General features: G+C 46.4%; 5 protein-coding genes across 12 annotated transcripts; 2 read left to right on the top strand and 3 right to left on the bottom strand.

Moving 5' to 3' along the window:
• Positions 1-184: 184 nt before the first annotated feature.
• Positions 185-879, top strand: LOC117896993 (bursicon). Its single transcript, XM_034805550.1, has 3 exons — positions 185-337; positions 396-520; positions 571-879. Exons 1-3 carry the CDS (start codon positions 208-210, stop codon positions 835-837), a joined length of 522 nt encoding a protein of 173 aa, XP_034661441.1. The 5' UTR covers positions 185-207; the 3' UTR covers positions 838-879.
• A 279-nt stretch (positions 880-1158) lies between these two features.
• LOC117896599 (gamma-aminobutyric acid type B receptor subunit 2) lies at positions 1159-8054 on the bottom strand. 7 transcript variants are annotated; one of them, XM_034805025.1, is made up of 13 exons: positions 7357-8054; positions 5847-6123; positions 5295-5776; positions 5056-5236; positions 4780-4998; positions 4427-4722; positions 4003-4366; positions 3832-3942; positions 3534-3770; positions 2738-3080; positions 2570-2675; positions 2016-2512; positions 1159-1963 (listed from the first exon to the last, which is right to left on the bottom strand). In XM_034805025.1, the coding sequence occupies exons 1-13, from the start codon at positions 7407-7409 to the stop codon at positions 1353-1355; spliced, it is 3777 nt and encodes a 1258-aa protein (XP_034660916.1). In that variant the 5' UTR covers positions 7410-8054; the 3' UTR covers positions 1159-1352. The 7 variants fall into 7 exon arrangements, with proteins under 7 accessions (XP_034660916.1, XP_034660917.1, XP_034660918.1 ...); XM_034805026.1 differs by having other exon boundaries at positions 2570-2672; XM_034805027.1 differs by having other exon boundaries at positions 3546-3770.
• Positions 7423-8057, top strand: LOC117899104 (cyclin-dependent kinase 20). The gene is made up of 4 exons (XM_034808885.1): positions 7423-7579; positions 7631-7781; positions 7844-7967; positions 8031-8057. The coding sequence occupies exons 1-4, from the start codon at positions 7423-7425 to the stop codon at positions 8055-8057; spliced, it is 459 nt and encodes a 152-aa protein (XP_034664776.1).
• Positions 8058-8083: 26 nt separating this feature from the next.
• On the bottom strand, positions 8084-8623 carry LOC117896602 (DNA-directed RNA polymerase I subunit RPA12). Its single transcript, XM_034805035.1, has 3 exons — positions 8464-8623; positions 8177-8399; positions 8084-8117 (listed from the first exon to the last, which is right to left on the bottom strand). The coding sequence occupies exons 1-3, from the start codon at positions 8579-8581 to the stop codon at positions 8093-8095; spliced, it is 366 nt and encodes a 121-aa protein (XP_034660926.1). The 5' UTR covers positions 8582-8623; the 3' UTR covers positions 8084-8092.
• A 642-nt stretch (positions 8624-9265) lies between these two features.
• Positions 9266-13400, bottom strand: LOC117896601 (torso-like protein). Of its 2 annotated transcripts, none has more exons than XM_034805032.1 (3): positions 13250-13400; positions 10395-10650; positions 9266-10329 (listed from the first exon to the last, which is right to left on the bottom strand). In XM_034805032.1, exons 2-3 carry the CDS (start codon positions 10614-10616, stop codon positions 9478-9480), a joined length of 1074 nt encoding a protein of 357 aa, XP_034660923.1. In that variant the 5' UTR covers positions 10617-10650; positions 13250-13400; the 3' UTR covers positions 9266-9477. The 2 variants fall into 2 exon arrangements, with proteins under 2 accessions (XP_034660923.1, XP_034660925.1); XM_034805034.1 differs by lacking the exon at positions 13250-13400 and adding an exon at positions 12652-12776.
• Positions 13401-17020: the final 3620 nt, after the last annotated feature.

The following is a 17020-nucleotide window of genomic DNA, read 5'->3' as shown; positions in this document are numbered from 1 at the left end:
ACGCAATTACTAGGCAAAAAGGTTCGGTTAGTGAGCGCTTTATTAGGCCATAATTCATGCGATGCGGCCAAGCGGCCATTAGACCGGCGTCCACTGGCTGGCTGATGCCGCAGCCACGCAGGCACAATCTTCTATAAAAGACGCAAAGCGGCTGGCAGCGTTTTCCATTTCCTACAGCGGAGAATCACGACAGGCAGTGTCACCGAAATGTTGCGCCACTTCATGCGCCACGAGAACAACAAAGTGTTTGTCCTGATTCTGCTGTACTGTGTCCTGGTCAGCATACTGAAGCTGTGCACGGCACAGGCAGACAATTCGGTGGGCTCACCCGAGAATGGTACACGGTATATCGCATTATTGGCTTTCGCTTTTGGCCTAACTGTCGGCCATTACAGATCTCCAGCATCTCGGCGATGACTGCCAGGTGACGCCCGTGATCCATGTGCTCCAGTATCCCGGCTGCGTACCCAAGCCGATTCCATCATTCGCCTGTGTGGGTCGCTGCGCCAGCTACATCCAGGTGAGTGAGCAGCTTTGTGGGCGCCATCAAACTAAACTAAATTATCTCAGGTATCGGGCAGCAAAATATGGCAGATGGAGCGCTCGTGCATGTGCTGCCAGGAGTCTGGTGAACGCGAGGCAGCAGTCTCGCTCTTCTGCCCCAAGGTGAAGCCGGGCGAGCGGAAATTCAAGAAGGTGCTGACCAAGGCGCCATTGGAGTGCATGTGCCGTCCGTGCACCTCCATCGAGGAGTCTGGCATAATTCCTCAAGAGATAGCCGGCTATTCGGACGAGGGTCCACTCAACAATCATTTCCGGCGCATTGCACTGCAGTAGAGCAGCACACCACAGTCACATTTAACTTTGCATATTCAAATATAAAAAATAAACTACATTTGTCGAAGTTTTTGCCCAGCATTTATGTAATATAATCAAAACTTTTCGGAGATTCCGCCAAGATTAAAAAAAAGATTTAAAATCCGGTTCATTTGGCTCTGTGGAACCACCGCGACGAACTATGTTATTGCGCTGTTAAGTGCGGCTGGACCTAACAGCACAGAATTAGACATTTCGGTGCTTACATGCATTCTACATGTAATAATGTTAACATGTAAACAAGAGAACGCGCACTGTTGTTTGAATTTTAATGTTAATTTTATTTCTCAACTATCTCATCAGTAATCATTGCTACTATTTCACTAAAATGGTGTGTTCTGCTTCACGTATTTAAGTAGTAGATGCATAACGCGAAAATAAAGTTAATCTTTACAGTGTAATTGGATCTAGCAATAGGAGTTCTACCATCCACATTGTCCATAAAATGCTGCACTGCACTGCACTGCTGGCGGCTCTTACAAGTACTCGACGATATCGCATTTGATGGATATATTTGGACAGCTCTGACCCACCACGCTGCGCCCACGGTAGTTGGGGCTCTTCTCGGTGAGCAGTTTCCGGAATATTGGCAGTATGGCCGTCTCCCCCTCGAGCAGCTCCGTCTCGGAGCTGGCACCGTAGATGGAGCTCTCGTTCTTGGTGCGCTGCTTCCGTTGCTTGTCCGGCGCCACGTTTGGCGAGCTGTGATGATGGGCAGCATGCTGGATATTGGAGTTGCGACTGATCTTCCTCGTCTGAATGCACGGCTGGCTGCTGGGCGGAGGATCGCGCTCCCGCTCGCTGTCCGTTTCGCTCTGGCAGACGGTGCCCTTTTGCGGCTTGGGTCGATGCTTGTTTCGGTTCTTCTCCGAGACGGATCGCTGGATGGGCGAAGTGGTGTTCGGATCGTACGTCATCACGTGGCCATGGTGCTCCGTGCAGCGCTGGGGACTGGCATAACGTGGCGACTGGCGCTGCTTGGCGTGGGAGAGCGTGTGTGTGTCCCAGAGATCGCTCTGCGAGACCACAAAGTTGGACTTGAGCGCCGCACCCATGCTGGTCCGACGATGGTCCGAGGCAGTTGGAGCTGTGAATAAATGATTGTCAGTCGCTTGGTTCTAATCTGTGGATCTACTTACTCTTGACAACTCCCGGCGTGCTGGGCTTGCTGTGCGGACAAACGTTGCTCAGCTCCGACTGTGAGGTGGAAATGTTCGTCGAGGAGTTCCGATGCGAGCTGCTGTACTTCGGCCTGGCCGTGGGTGTCTGACTGCCGCTGTCGTAGTGCCGGGAGGCCGTCGACTGCCGCCGTTCCCGCATGTTGGAGCACTCGCCAGTGCTGCGCTTGCCGACGGTGCTGGTTATGCTGCCGATGTTGTCGTCTGTCTGGGCCGAGACCGAGTTTCGTTTCTCCAAGTGGCGGTGATGTTGCTGCTGGTGTTGCTGCTGTTGCTGCTGCTGCTGCTGTTGTTGGAGCTGCATTTGCTGCTGCTGCTGCTGCTGCTGTTGCTGCATTTGTTGGTGCTGCTGCAGATGCTGCTGCAGCTGCTGCTGGATGGGCTGCATCATGGTGGGTGCCGGCATGGCTACCGGCGCATGCGAGTGATGCTCCACAATGGATTGTTTCTTCTTTTTGCTGTTTCAATTTCATTTCGTATTAATTTGAATATCTTAATTAAGACGCGCTACTCACGGTGGAAGCGTTGGTGCCAGCATCGTGGACTGCACCGAAACGAATGAGTTGTCCATCTCCACGTGGGTCGAGGTCACGCTATCCACGGACGTCAGCTCGGTAACTTCTATTGCAGGGAGTGCGCAATGCATGAATGTATCTAGATGGCATCCCACACCAGCCACTCACCTGTGGTGCTGGGCATCTCTCGTCGCACTGGCGGAGCCGACAGCCTGGCAATGTCTTCGGTAAGTATGGGCTCCAGTTCGCTGCCAGCATTCGCGCTGCCCGCGCAGGTCACGCCATCAATCCACTTGCGGGCCTCTGGTCCCAGCTTGCGAATCAGAGCCTGCAGTTCGTTCTCCTTTTCCATGAGGGCCTTGCGGAAGCGGCAATTGGTGTTCTTGACATCCCGCAGACGCTGCTCCAGCTCACACACCGAGGAGTCACGACGGTTCTTCGACATGGGCCGCAGCGTGGCACGCACTCGCTTGTCCACCACGCCTTGGGGATTGCGTTTGAGTTCGACCAGCTGCAAGACGATTCGCATGGATATTAGTCACAATGGAAATAGTAAATGTGGTGCAGATACATCAAGGAAAGACTCTACAGCTCTACGGAAAGGTACACATAGATGGAGAATGGATAGAGCAGAAAGGCAATAAACAGTGACTACGGCCTTACTGCTGTTGTGGATGGGTGATGGGGTTTATAGAAAAGCTAAAGTTCATAGTTAGTCTGTAGTGTTATATAGCAATTAAAGATCAGTTTTAGAATTTAGAGTAAATGTTGTTTTTCTTGTCTATGTATGATAGCTAAACGACAGAGCAGATCCATGGCTGTCTGATCAGGCTGAATGTCCAAAGGCATTCAACCTGTTCAGACTGTCTTCGGTGTCACTGCAAACAACATTCATATCGCATATCGAGATTGCACGAGTGTATATCTATCTATAACAGCTACAAAAACTACAAAACTTCCTTACTACCAGTCTTACTTTCGGTACGAACACCAAACACAAAGTGGCTGTCGTACAAAAGATTATAAAAAACGAGAGTAAGACAAAAACTAGATCCTTGCGGTCCGATAGCACCAGGGATATGGCAGCACCAGCCAGGCAGGTGATGAACACATTATAGACCGAGAAGCCAATGTGCTTGGAATCGTTGAGAGCCGGTATTGAAACGTGTCGCGTTTCCCAAGCCAGGAACGCTCCAAAGACCTGAAAACAAGACAAGGTTTCATTTAAGATAAATTATTATATGTAGGAATTATCTACCCACCAGAAGAAGGCCCTTATAGGCATAGATAATGCTAACAAATATGGTCATGTGCTCCGACTGGCAATATTCGTTTTCGGGTATGACCAAAACATCATCAATATTCTCGTGATGCTGCGTAAAAGAAGGAACTTAAATATCATTGCGAAATGAATGCGACTGTGTGGCTCTTACCAAAGGTTCCAATTGTTTGGTCTCTCTGTAGAATGGATCCGCAATCTGCCAGGTTGTGATAATGGCTATATCGATGAACAACAGCACACCCACGACCATAAATAGCTGATAGTCCTTGATCACTTTTTTGTTCAGCTTCAGGTCGGTGAAGATTGAATGAACACGCCAGGTCTTGGAGAACATTGCCCCGAAGCTCAAGCTGAAGCCAGCCATCAAGATCCATGCGCGGGCCGTGCATATGTAGGGAAAGGCAGCCACACTGCTGAGGGTGGTGTCGAGGCCCAGGAAAATTATGCTCAGATAGGTCAGCATGCAGCCCACTATGATCAGGTTATTCAGGTGCGGACTGGACATTTTGATGTAGCTGCAAAAGGAGACAACATTTGAGGATAAACCCTTAAAAGTAAAGGCAGTAAGATCTTACCGCTGGTTGCGGTACTTGATGTTAAAGGCCAGGAAGACGGTTGCAATGATCACACCGATGACGGAGGCACTGGCCGATACAATGTATATGGTGGGATTCACCTGGCTGTGCTCAATGTAGATCAGCGTGCGATCCTTTGGCGGTGTCTTGCCCACCCAGCGCACTGGCTTGCCCAGACTCATGTCCAGATGCGACTTTTGCGAATGATATTCCCCGATCTTCTCCATTTGACCCAATTGGAATTGATTGATCAGAATGTTGGCCTTGCGCTCATTGTTGTAGAATCGCACAGGACCCTAAAGAAGGACGGAAATAAATACACAAGTTGAAGGGTCATATGCAGATGGACAAACCGTAACACCCTCGAAGGAGGTATTGCGCAAGGCCTCTAGGAAGACGTCCTCCCAGTCCTGGACCCGATAATCGAAATGTGTCAGTATGTCCTCGCGCTTCTCTGCCACATACTGGATGGCCAGAGCTGCAGCCCAGATGCCATCATAGGTGTAGCCATGGAAGCGAGAGTATTCCGTGCCGCGCAGTCTGTCGTACTCCACCAAGTACTCATCCGCTGTCTGTAATGAAGGTTAAATTCAATTAACATCAATGGGGTAATGGCTAGCCACACTTACAATTCCTGCCACAGTGATGTCACCGCTGGTGGACAACGGCAAAAGATCCACCAGAATCGCTCCCTCCAAGGCAGTGGCGATCTCCTCGACGCTGCATTCGCTGTCCTGGGTAACGTTCCACCAATCGGTTGAGTAAGTTGCCATTATCAGCCACTGGTAGGCACGCCCATACATCTCCAACCTGCAAGACAAATATTTAGTCATCTATTCACTCCCAATCCCATGGGACTTGCACTCACTTGTAGGCCTCGCAGAAGGCCTTGCGGGCAAAGTGCTCATTGAAGTTGCCCAGAATGATGCGCACATCCTTCTCGCGTAGCTTTTTCAGCGACTCGGCCACATCGTTGACAAAGCTCTGAGTCTCCACAACCTCCACCTCCATGGTGTCCAGATCGGCCACCATGTGATTGTGGGGCAGTGAGTAGCGCGGCTCGTTCTGGTACACAGTGCCCACCCGCGTCCAGTTGAACTCCTTGAGGAGCGCCAGGCGAGGCGCATTGAAGGCATTCTCCGAGGGCACCACCCGGAAGAAGTTTGGGAAGGCGTCCTTGGTGAACATGGGATGGGTGTCCGCGTAGCTCAGCTGCGTCAGGTGCCAGTGCTTGCTGGCCTTGGCTATGGGATCGGTCACATGTGTGCAGGCGGCACCGAAGAGCATCACCTTGTTCGGCCCAGAGTGCATCATGTCGAAGAACGATTTCACACCGACCGCCGCATTGCACTTTAAAGGGAAGTCCCACACAGAATTGAGTACATATCCTGGCATCCCGAGGGCATCTCTCGTAGCTTACCTGCGTGTCATTCCACCACATGTGCAGCCTGTAGTTGGCCAAGATCTTGCCATGCTCATTGACATGGCCCAGCGCCAGCTTTACGCTGGGCATGACGCCGCGTCCAGTGTACGAGTTCTCTACGCCATCGCCGTAGGGGAAGAATCCCGCGATATACACATCCGATCGCTTGGCAGTTCTGCTCCAAGTCCCGCCAAGACAAAGCAGGAGCACGGCCACGAATGGGAGCCAGCTGGTCGGTAACATGTTGAGCGCGTGGGCTGTAAAACGTTTCTGGCTATTATAAATAGTGTAGAAGGACATGAACTTGGGGCCACTAATCGGTGCTGGTTGGCTATCGTGTCGTATCGTATCGGCTGGTATCCAGGTGAGCCAAGGTGAGACTCCTCCCACTGGGTGTGTTCGTGTATACACAAATGTTTATGGATGGAGTGCGCGGGTATGTGTCGTGGTCGTGGCATGGACAGGCGAGGCGAGTCGGGGCAAGGCTAAGGCCAGTAGCAGCTCCACGTAAATTGCCTTAAATTGCAGCAGCAAGGCTGCACAGTTTTAGCAATTAGAAGGTAATTTGCAGTTCCACCAGCACATTTGCATTATTTAGTGGCCTTCTCCAAGGTGTCCTGCTTCCTGCTTAAGTATTTCCTAGCACTTATCACCAATGGTTATGCCTTACCCACCTAGCCGTGCGTTGGTTATCCTTTGGTTCACAAATCTATCACGGCTGCAGGCATATTCCTATTTTATTTCTAATTAAACTTTTCTGCTTATGCGAGTTGCGAGGGTCCGAAAAATTATGTATCCCCCTAACTTGACACTTGGCTGACAGGACCAAAGTGGAGGCGGAAGTGCGCATGTCCCGACACGGGCTATGACAGCTCTGCCTTGGCCTAGGGCCCCGGGGCACATTTCAACCCCCAAGCCCCCGAAGCCAAGGTATCGTGGTAAACAATCCGGCAACAGGTGGATCCGCCAGCAGCGCAGCTGTTCACCATTCACCATTTGTTGTGACCGTTACCATGGACTACACGAATGGTAACAGGAAAACGAGGCACTCAATTATCAAATTGAAAATTGTCAGTACAGACACTGACAATGGAGGACTATGCGCCGAGTCGCTACAAAATGCTCGAGAAAATTGGCGAAGGTGTCCATGGCTGCGTGTTTAAGGCCATCGATTTACAGCGCAACAAGGAGGTGGCCATCAAGAAGGTGGCTCTGAAGAACAAATTCGGCAACATTTCCCTCAACACACTGCGAGAGATTAAGACACTGCAACTGTGCAAGTCGGAATTTGTAAGTAAACCTTACAAATTAAGGCCTCATTCATCCTGCATCTAATTCATCATAGATCCTGGAGATTGTCGAGATATATCCTGATCTGACTGGACTGTCGCTGGTGTTGGAATATCATCCCGACACCCTGTACAGTCGCCTGAAGAGCGAAGTGAATCCCCTTAGCCGCCAGCAGGTGCGCAAGTTCGCGCATCAAATGTTTAAGGGCATTGCCTACCTCCACAATGCGGGAATAATGCACAGGGACATCAAGCCAGCCAATTTGCTCATCAGTGACAAGGATATGCTGAAGATCGCCGACTTTGGGCTGGCTCGTCTTTACTTTCCTGAAGAGGAGTCGCGTCTGTATTCGCCTCAAGTGTCGACGCGCTGGTATCGTGCTCCGGAAATACTCTGGGGCAGTCAGAAGTACAGCACTGGCGTGGACATGTGGGCAGCAGGTGAACGCTTGTATTAGCTGCTAAACGAGTTCTAATAGTTTGTTCTTTCAGGCTGCGTGGTGGCGGAGATGTTGCGCGGTGTGCCCCTCTTTGCTGGCACAACAGATATCGAACAGTTGGCCATCATAATTCGCACTTTGGGAAGTCCTCGCCTGAACCAGTGGCCAGAGTTGACTTCGCTGCCGGACTACAGCAAGATACGGTGAGTGGTGCAGCTTCTTAAGGCTTGTGTTGCTCCTACATTTTTCGTTGCTTGCTGTATAGATTTCCCAACTCTGTGGGCATACACTGGGACAACTTGTTCCCGAGCTGCACGCACGCAGTGGAGATTAGTCTGGTCTCCAATTTGGTCGTCTACAATCCCAAGAACCGCCTTAGCGCCACCGAGGTACGTTCGCAACACCACTGCATGAGTTTCACACTTAACAAACGCGTATTCCTATATTTGCAGGCTGTGGAACATAATTATTTCCACTAGTTAGTTACAAGGCTATGTACAAATATTGTTAGCATCTAAGAATTTTCAGATTCTTTGTATCTGCAAGATAAAGAAATTAATTAGCTATGGAACAACATGAACATGAAGACAAAACTTACTTGCACTTCAGACAGGTGAAGAACACTGTCTGACCCTCGTCCGCCGATCGCAGCTGTAGGGTCGCGTATGACATCTTGTCGTGGCCGCACTTGGGACATTTACGCTCCACAACGGGCCCATCAGCCTCCGAGGACTCGGACTCGCGCTTCGTCCTGTTGAAAACCTTGCTGGGATCGTAGGTGTTGAAATGTATGCTGTACTCCGACTTTTCGCCGCTATAAACTGCAACAGAAGCAGACGCCATGTCAAGGAGAAGCACTTGGAATTGTCAAATAGTGAGACTTACCCTCGGGCAGAAACTCTTGGTTGCAGTTATGGCAGATGACGTTGCCCTTTACCTGCAGTGGAGGCAATATGGAGCCACAGGACGGGCAAAATCCAGGCACGCTGTTGAAAGTTTCCATTTCTCCAAAAAAAATCAACAAATTCTGTAAATCAAAACAAATGCACGTGCTATGTTACCGTCTGACACTCAGAAATATACCGAAATATACCATTCTAAATATACCGTAGATATACCGCATCCTCAGTCGTTTTGCTCAATTTTGATATTCTTTTTAATATTACCAGCTAGTTAGGCCTGTCAGCGCTAAAACTAGAATTTTATCCGACTGGAGTATCGATTGTCTGTGTGTTGCAAACCTTATTCTATTAAGCAAAATACCAATTGGAGCAAATTTTTGCGTTCAAGGAACATACCCTTTCAAATATATCGGTAGTAATGTGCGATAGTCTCGCCTCTGTTCATTCGCACAGGCTTCGACTAGTTCCGAAAGTAAGGCGGCAGAGTTCAAATAAGAGTTTTAGAACCTGAACATGTTGAAATTAAATTTTCTTCAAATTGTTTTATTTATGTTTTCTTTTGATTCATTTTTATTTATAATAATTCTTAAATTTGTTGGTAATTTATAAAAATTTCACAAAACTCATTTATTTTATCCATTTGGAGGGTTTAAGACCATTTTTTGGCTTTTTCTTTTCGTTTTCAGTTGATTTTCTTTTGGGTATTTCAAATAATATATTTCTTTCTGTTAATAAAGTCGTGAATTGGCATATTTTGACTTTTATCAATGCTATTATCTTGTTAATATTATTATTATTATAGGAAATCTATGAGACAGCAGTACTGCGATCGTAAAAACTAGTTTACTAAAATGCAAAATCAATTGTTCTTTTGATTAATTAAACTACCTAAAAACTATCACAGGCAGAACAGTAATTACGCGCTAGAGAACCTAACTACGAGCTCGCATCTAGGAACTTTTAAGCTGTAGCCCCCAATCCGATCCATGGACCACCACTACCGGCTGGCATGATTCTGCGGCATATTGAGCTCCCAAAGCTTCATGTTGTTGTCGAGGACTTCGTGGAACCAGCTCTCCTTCTTCGGATTCTCCCTAAAGACCACATTGAGCGACTTAAGGTCCAGCTGCAGGATGGCATCGTTGCCCAGCAGCGTGTCCAAGGAACGCAGCAGCGTGCTGTTGCCGTGCAGCTTCAGCAGGGTCACATACTTCACCACATAGTACTCGTACTGGAGCTTACGACGCGCCCAGCGCTCCACGGTGGCATTGGCACTGGCCGAACGAATCTGGCCCAGATGCTCGGCAAACCACGGCGCAAAGTAGTTGTAAAGATCGAGCTTGGAGAGCGCATTCAGACCCTTGCTCCTGATGCGCTCCTTGATCATTTTGAAGTTCTTGCGACTGTAGACAAACACCTGATACAGCGAGTTCCCTGTGGTGTACGAGTTGACGTAGTGTGTGCCGACAGACTCTATGAAGCGCACCGCCGAGGTGAGATTTCCAATCTCCAGCTGATCCATGCGCGCCTTGACCTCCGGCTCAAGCTGCTGGTCGATCGGAATGTCGGCGTTCAGCTTGCCCGTCTCCCGGAATCGCACAACCCGAACCAGCACATACGAGTAGTCGCCCTGGATGAAGGAGGTGTTGATGCCCAGCTTCTTGGCCGCGTTGTCGGGAAACCAGCCACCCGTGAAGGCCTCCCAGGGCTTGTCCATCCGCTCGACGGTGAAGTCACGGAAGTAGGCCTGAAACAGCTGGCGACGATTATCGCAAAACTCCATATGGAAGTCGCCATGGAAGATGCCTGGCGTGGTGTCCTCATGGCTCTCCGCCAGTCCGCTCAAGTTCTGGAAAGAAACGAGGAATATTAGAGGGCTGCCATGGAGAAGAGAAGATAGTGGATTGGGCTCACCCTGTAGATATTTTTTGTTGGCTCTTTGAATATCCAACGCTCCGTTTCCACATTGTCATTCATGGGAATCACCCGCATCGATATGCTCAGGTAGCCATAGCGCAGAAATATGTTGATGGCTTTGCCAATGCGCAGCTGGGACTCGCGACTGCCGACGGCGGCGAGGAGCGCCAGTGCCACCAGCCAGAACAGGCCCAGCCGCCCAGATGGGCTCGGGCTCATCGCTCAGCGGTGGGCTACTCAGCATGCAAGGGACCTGCAATGGGAAGCGGATGTTATGAATGTTAGCAGGGTGGAGGGTAGCAGAGTAGCTACCTATAACTATAATTATATGTCTACGTTTAGTCAAGAGTATTTGCTTTTCCACTCTATAAGCGGGCGATAATTTATGCGAGCTCTAATTGACCATGAACCTTCAGTAGCGCTGAACTTGAACCGCAACGTTGAGTTGAGTGTTGAGTTGAGTTGAGGCCACCTGAACCTGACGTCGGCACCGCGATGATCTCGGATCGCGCTGAGCTCTGACCACCTCAAGTGACTGCAATTAGCCGCAGGTTGTGTTGTGTTGTGTTGTGGCTTTGGCCATAAAAAAACGCTACAAAGTAAAGCCATCGAAATTGGTTCGACGGCAGCATATCATATCGTTGGCCGTTTTGAAAATGCAAATGATTTCCTAAACATTTTGCATGGCCCGCAAGACGAGGCGTTATGTATAGCGGCCATAGCCGTTTTTATTTCTCCTTTTTGGGCGCACTAGTTTAAACCGGTTTGCCATTCGCCTGATTATGGCCGGAGAGGAAGCCACAGCCAAAGTCCAGCAAAATTGGCCCAAGCCAAGCCATAAATTCTAACAATATTGCAACTTTTCCAACTCGAGACGGCTTTCAATGGAATCGAAGCCCGTTATCAGCAGCTGAAGCAGTAGAAGCAGAAGCTGCAGCGACGTGTTTGACTGGTTAAAACACACAAAGGTTAGCCGGGTGTTAGCCATACATGCCCATGAGTCACACCTGCCCCCTGCCCCTCTGCCACTCTGTTGCTTTCAACCAAATCGGTGAAGCGCAACTTAAGCCAAGCGACAGTAGCCACTGCCACTACAAAAAAACACAAAATAAAAAGCAAAGCCATATAATGACACTCAAATTGTTAACAATTTAAGTGAACCATAAAATGTAGGCGACACTAAAGTTGTCGACTAACAATAACTTTGGCAGTGGTAAAAACAACATCAGGAAGGGTGACATGACAATTACCAGCAGCAGTTGGGCAATGCCACAAAAGGAAGAAACGACCTGTGATATTCGCTTGAACATTTTGCTTCCTATTCTATTTCCAGGAAATACTTCTAATATGTGCAAAAACTATGCCTTAATCAGTATATTTAGAAGGTTATTATCTGACACACTTGGCCTCATCGATGAACCAAAAAGATAGCAAAAAATGTGTGAAATTGATTTGTCTCAATGAAACTCAAAAGCCAAGCAAACTTATTTGAAGCCAGTTTTGTGCTTGTCAAATTCTAATAATCATTAGATTCACATAAGCAGCTTGGCTCCATTCGAAATGAAGTAACCAAGAGAGCCGTTTTTGGGGTCTACTGACAAGTTTCCGGCGCACTACTCCCATTGAGAGTCGTCTCAGGCTCTTTGGCTAGTTACCAAACTTAAGCCCTGTCAAAGACAGCAGCAGCAGCAAGTGTGGCATATGCTTATGATATAATGATTGGTGGTGTAGTGTTTACAATAGCGGACGCATAACCTTGTGCAAAAGACCTAAAAGCCGCGAAACGGACCCACACACACACACACTAGAGACAGTGGGGATTGAGATGAATCAAAAATTCAATACGCGCACTCGGACTCCACTTCGTTCCAATCACTCCCTCCCGCATTCGCTAAGCACAAGTTGAACTCGTCCAACTGTGACTTTCTGACGTTGTCTTGCCAGAGTCTCATGTCTCAGTCTCAGTCGCAGTCTCCTCAGTTCAGTCAATTGGAGATTCTTTATGCGCATTTCATTTTATGCGCTCTTTTGTGGTCTCTGGTGTGGTCTGGTCTGGGACGAAGGGCACACATCACACACATCACACACTTGGGGCTTAAGGTCTGCAGTTTATAAGTATAGTATATAATTTTATGCTTGCTCCGTATGCGCTGTGTGTGCTGTTTCCTTGAGCAGAGGTGGTGTTAAACAAAAGTTGTCTGACTGCGAACTGTTTCTGTTTTGTGTTGCTGTTGCTGTTTGTTATTTACTTTACCTGCACGAGAACTCGAACTGGAATTGACGTAACCATCAACCCAGAAGCCGCTTTTTGGCTTTAGTATTCAGAGAAGCTTTATTTAGCGTATTCAGAGAATGACTGGAGAGAGAGAGAGAGATCAGAGACTTAGACTGAGACTTGGCCGAATGAGATTGGGTGGGTCCGGAGAGTTGTTTGGCAGTGGCTTGCCTTATCGCCTGGCTGCTCGCAACTGACAAGACAGCAGGGGCCATTGCACACAGCAGCGCCATACGAGCAGAGTATCATTTAATTATATATTTTGTTGATGGAGCGGGCTAAAGGTCGCCGATGGCAGCGATGACAGGCTATGAGAGGCTACGCATGGCGCCTTCAAGTGATAAGCATCCCATCCCATGCCATCCCATCCGACTGGAGTGGACTAGACGATCCAAAAATAGTTCCACCAGCCTCCAGACTATTTCAGAATTTACCGCTCGGTATTGGGTTTCAGTCACACACACTTCGAGTACACTACACTCAAATTCCACTGGCCAGAGGTACATTTGGTATACACACAACACTGAAGAAACGTGCCTCAATTGCAATTAAAAAGCCGGAATCCGAAAGCACTTACACTTTAAACACGAGCAGTTGGGAACGGTACGGTACGGTGGAACGGGATCGGATCGTGGGCATAACTTCCACCACCGCGCAGACTCGAAGAAAAATTTAAAATAAAACCAGTCCCACAGTACCAAGATCGGGGCGGGCGGAAAGGCCGTTCAAATACGACCGCTTCAAAATGTTGCTCGGCCACATGTGGCTGGAGATCGTTTTGCCTCAAACATGTTGGCAAAACATTTTGTAGACATGCTTTTTAAAGTTAGTTACAAATGGATCGCACTATACGTCGATCAATTAAATATTTGACATCTGGCAATGTCTTAGATAAATTCAGGGAAAGAATTTTCACACTTCGACTCAGTTTTGCGTTACAGTTGTGAGCTGCAGATGTTGCTGACAAAGCCGGACTCATGCTATTAAAGCTACATGTTGCCAAGAAGCACAGTGGGCCACGCCCGAAAAACAATAGATTAATTCTAAAAGTTAAGATCAATAAATCAGTGTGTTAAAATATAATTTATGGCTAAAATTAATACTTACCGCAAGAAAATCAAAAGAGAAGCAACGCTATGAAATGGTGTCCAAAAACAAAACAAAAGCCTATTATTTTGATGAAATTCTAATGATAGTTGCAGGCAGTTGCAGTTCAATGACTTGGGGGCAGAAACGATGTTGGAGCAGCAGATGGTCAGTCGAATGCTGATGGAAATACTTTGACACAAATATCTATAGCCGTCATCGGTTGGGGGTTCGAGGGACGACAGACTGACAGCTTTTCCGCTTATTAGTGTTTCCCGGCACGTTGTTCGACCGTACCGGCCCTCCGGCATACCAAGTACCCCAACGATGGGGACGCTGCCAGAGCCTGGGAGGGGCGCAACAAATTGAAATGATTGCAGTTTGCAGAGCGAGGGGCTTGCGCAAGACTTCAATAGAACAACTGTTGTAATCAAAAACTTTTGGGGACTGTCTCTGTCGCCTCTCTCAGGCCGCAACTTAACGGTCAACATACATAGTAAAACAAAAATAAAGATACCAAAAGCCATAGCCAGAGCCAGAGGAAAAAAAAACGAAAGTATCAAATTCGCATTACCTTGAAAACATGCAAACAAATTTGGGTCAAGCCGACAGCTTAGTGGGTATCAGACTCTGAGTTGGCAACGTTTGATGTTTCTTTCATGTATTTCAATTAGAAGCTTCAGAGATATGTACAAATATATCTCGCTCGGGTCGGTGTAAGTGTAGCCATGGCTGCAGGGCATCCGCTTGTCACATTTGCCTTGGGGGTGAACACTCTGCTCTGTCCATTGAAAATTTCTACGAATTTCGCTGCTTGCTTTCGAAGAACTGGAAAGGTTATCTCTCTGAATTCTGATTTATATTCTTGTTCTGTATTGGGGCTTATGTTTGGGTGGAGGGGGGAGGAAATGGCCCGAAAATCATTGCAAAAACTGACTGAAATTGTATCTCTCATATATTTCTCATTTTTATATATAGAGGTTCTTTTTATTAATTTCTTTTTCTGTGTTTGGGTTTTCTTGTCTTTGCGGCATGCATGATTCAAAACTTATGTATTTAAAATTCGGTATTTCAGTGTTTACTGGTTTTTGTTTTTCCATTTGTTTTTCTTTCAGTTTTCTGTTTTAATTCGCATTCCCATTTTGTTCTGATTTTGCTATTATTATTCCCATTTTAAACTATGTATATATTATGACATTTGTATCATTTACTTTAAATGATATTTTCTAACGTCTTGACCTATTAGCGTATCAATGGATCGATATCGATCCATGTGTCCACTCATTACATTTCATTTCATTTATTATTTTAATAACAATTCACTCAATTTGCTCAAATCGTGTCAATCCTACACATATTGACTTTGGAGATCATAAGCATTATCAACTCGTCATCATCCTATCCTCATTATCTTTAGCTTCTTCATCATCGCTTCTACCACTTATCAAATTAGAGAAAAATTCTAATCCGTTTCATTAGCTTCCTTTATATCTTCCTACCTTTATCGCCATCTGGTTTTTGCTTTTCTTTGCTTCTTTTTATGTAATATCAACAATAAATTTTCGCTTAATCTTAGGGTGAAATTATTCTTAGTGTACAGCTACAATTTGCTCGCATCAGCTAAGAAAAAAACGGATCAGTTAAAAATAAGAAACGAATCCCTTCGAAATTCTAGCTCATTCTTGGAATGTGACTTCCCTCCTACTCCTATTCCCATCCTAATCCTGATCATTCCACCTTGTTTTTATATCATAAAATATTAGATTTTTGATTTGAGCATTCTTCCTTAGATTTTTCTCTTTTCTTTGTTTATTTTTTGGTGCTTTCTGGCACACCCTGCCTAGGTTGGGGGGGAGAGCTGCAACATATGTATACATACACTTCCGATTTCTGTTGTTCTTCACGAGTTCATCGTTTTGTTTTACGCTTTTAGTTTTTAGGGTATAATACTTAGTTAATTTGGCCACTTGGCTGCATTTTTGGTTTTGTTGTGGGTAGGTAGTTAGTTCATCAGTTTCGGGTAGGTTTTTCATTGGGTACTTCTATGAGTTTCATTGCCTGCCTCTTGCCAGCTGCCCTGTCTGTCTGTCTGTCTTTCTGTCTTTCGCTCCGAACCAAAAAGTCATAGCCCAGCGTTCAACAATAATTCTCTATGCAAAAATTGTTCAACCGTTTTGAAACCATAGAATTGTTCTGGTAATTCATTCATTCATTAATTCATTTGTGTGTGCTTGTGTGTGGGGGCGAAATTTGATGTGGGTTCTGTGGCTAGGCTCAAACTAAGCTCTGGCTTAAATGGGAAAGTGAGGTGTTCTTTTCGGGGGGGTGGTAGGAATTACAAAGTCAAATGTGTGTTAGTCTAACATTAATCGTAAGTGGCTTTTGCTTGACCAAAAGATGTTTCGTTACATATAGAGTGTCGTAATTCATATTTCCCAGTTTTAACGAGTTTCTTCCTTTATTCTTTATTGTGATTGCATGTGCACTCCTTAGTGTTAAGTCTAAATTCAGCTTTTGTCCTGCTCCGGAGAAGCGCCTTCATTCATAACTGAGACAAGCTCAAGCATGGAGAAGCGGTTTTGCCAAGCATCTATCTAGGAAGCAGGGAAATCTTCGGTGAGAGCAGGAGGAAAAAGCTAACGAGCGCGTGGTCTAAATGAATGATTTTTAAACAAAGTTTGAGGCTACAAATCGGATTGCTAAAGTCATTTTTGTACTTGTAAAACATTTAGAAAAGATTTTTTTAGAAGCTGCTGCTGCTAGGGTGGTAACTTGGCTTGTGGGTAAACTGCAATTCATTTCGATTCGATTCGATTGGATTCGGTCTGCTCCAGTGTAAACTTCGATTGGGTTTGTTAAGGTTTTCGTTTTATTTGGCTGTGGGTTAAAAGGAAGCGCTCCGCTATATTCATCTTATTGAACTTGACTGATTTTCAATGTATCCAACCTGAGTTTTGAGTTGTTCGAAAAATATATATATGTGTATATGTGTTATGTATACACATATTTTCTGTACTAATCATTTCTTTCATTCCTTTCATTATTCATGTGTTCTCTATATATTTATACGTGTCCCGTCCCGCGCACTCTTGCACCAGTTCTCATTGGCCTCTAAATAGTTTAATTCTTATTTGATTTACTTCTTTGTTGTAATTGCTGTTAGTATGTGTTTGTTTTGTGCTCACTCTATGTTTTTTTTGTTGTTGTTGTGTTCTTGTTTGTTTGTTTAATGCTTTTCCTTTAATTGCTTTTGCTTGAATTA

This window comes from Drosophila subobscura, chromosome O, assembly GCF_008121235.1.
Source record: "Drosophila subobscura isolate 14011-0131.10 chromosome O, UCBerk_Dsub_1.0, whole genome shotgun sequence".
In the NCBI taxonomy this organism is placed as follows: Eukaryota; Metazoa; Arthropoda; class Insecta; order Diptera; family Drosophilidae; genus Drosophila; species Drosophila subobscura.
The sequence above is the reverse complement of the archived record's forward strand: the minus strand, read 5'-3'. Positions and strand labels throughout refer to the sequence as shown.

Bases quoted from the DNA above. Each gene is read 5' to 3' on its own strand.
- LOC117896993 (XM_034805550.1), top strand. From the start codon at position 208: ATGTTGCGCCACTTCATGCGCCACGAGAACAACAAAGTGTTTGTCCTG. The intron at 338-395 runs GTACACGGTATA...CGGCCATTACAG, and splicing joins GGTGGGCTCACCCGAGAATG to ATCTCCAGCATCTCGGCGAT. The intron at 521-570 runs GTGAGTGAGCAG...AAATTATCTCAG, and splicing joins GCTGCGCCAGCTACATCCAG to GTATCGGGCAGCAAAATATG.
- LOC117896601 (XM_034805032.1), bottom strand. From the start codon at position 10,616: ATGAGCCCGAGCCCATCTGGGCGGCTGGGCCTGTTCTGGCTGGTGGCA. The intron at 10,330-10,394 runs GTGAGCCCAATC...GTTTCTTTCCAG, and splicing joins CAACAAAAAATATCTACAGG to AACTTGAGCGGACTGGCGGA.
- LOC117896602 (XM_034805035.1), bottom strand. From the start codon at position 8,581: ATGGAAACTTTCAACAGCGTGCCTGGATTTTGCCCGTCCTGTGGCTCC. The intron at 8,400-8,463 runs GTAAGTCTCACT...CTTCTGTTGCAG, and splicing joins CCAAGAGTTTCTGCCCGAGG to TTTATAGCGGCGAAAAGTCG. The intron at 8,118-8,176 runs GTAAGTTTTGTC...TTTATCTTGCAG, and splicing joins TTCACCTGTCTGAAGTGCAA to ATACAAAGAATCTGAAAATT.
- LOC117896599 (XM_034805025.1), bottom strand. From the start codon at position 7,409: ATGAGCAAATTGGCTGGCTTGATGTCCCTGTGCATTATTCCCGCATTG. The intron at 4,723-4,779 runs GTTTGTCCATCT...GTCCTTCTTTAG, and splicing joins CCTCCTTCGAGGGTGTTACG to GGTCCTGTGCGATTCTACAA. The intron at 2,676-2,737 runs GTGAGTGGCTGG...TCCCTGCAATAG, and splicing joins AGAGATGCCCAGCACCACAG to AAGTTACCGAGCTGACGTCC.
- LOC117899104 (XM_034808885.1), top strand. From the start codon at position 7,423: ATGCTGAAGATCGCCGACTTTGGGCTGGCTCGTCTTTACTTTCCTGAA. The intron at 7,580-7,630 runs GTGAACGCTTGT...TTGTTCTTTCAG, and splicing joins CGTGGACATGTGGGCAGCAG to GCTGCGTGGTGGCGGAGATG. The intron at 7,968-8,030 runs GTACGTTCGCAA...CTATATTTGCAG, and splicing joins ACCGCCTTAGCGCCACCGAG to GCTGTGGAACATAATTATTT.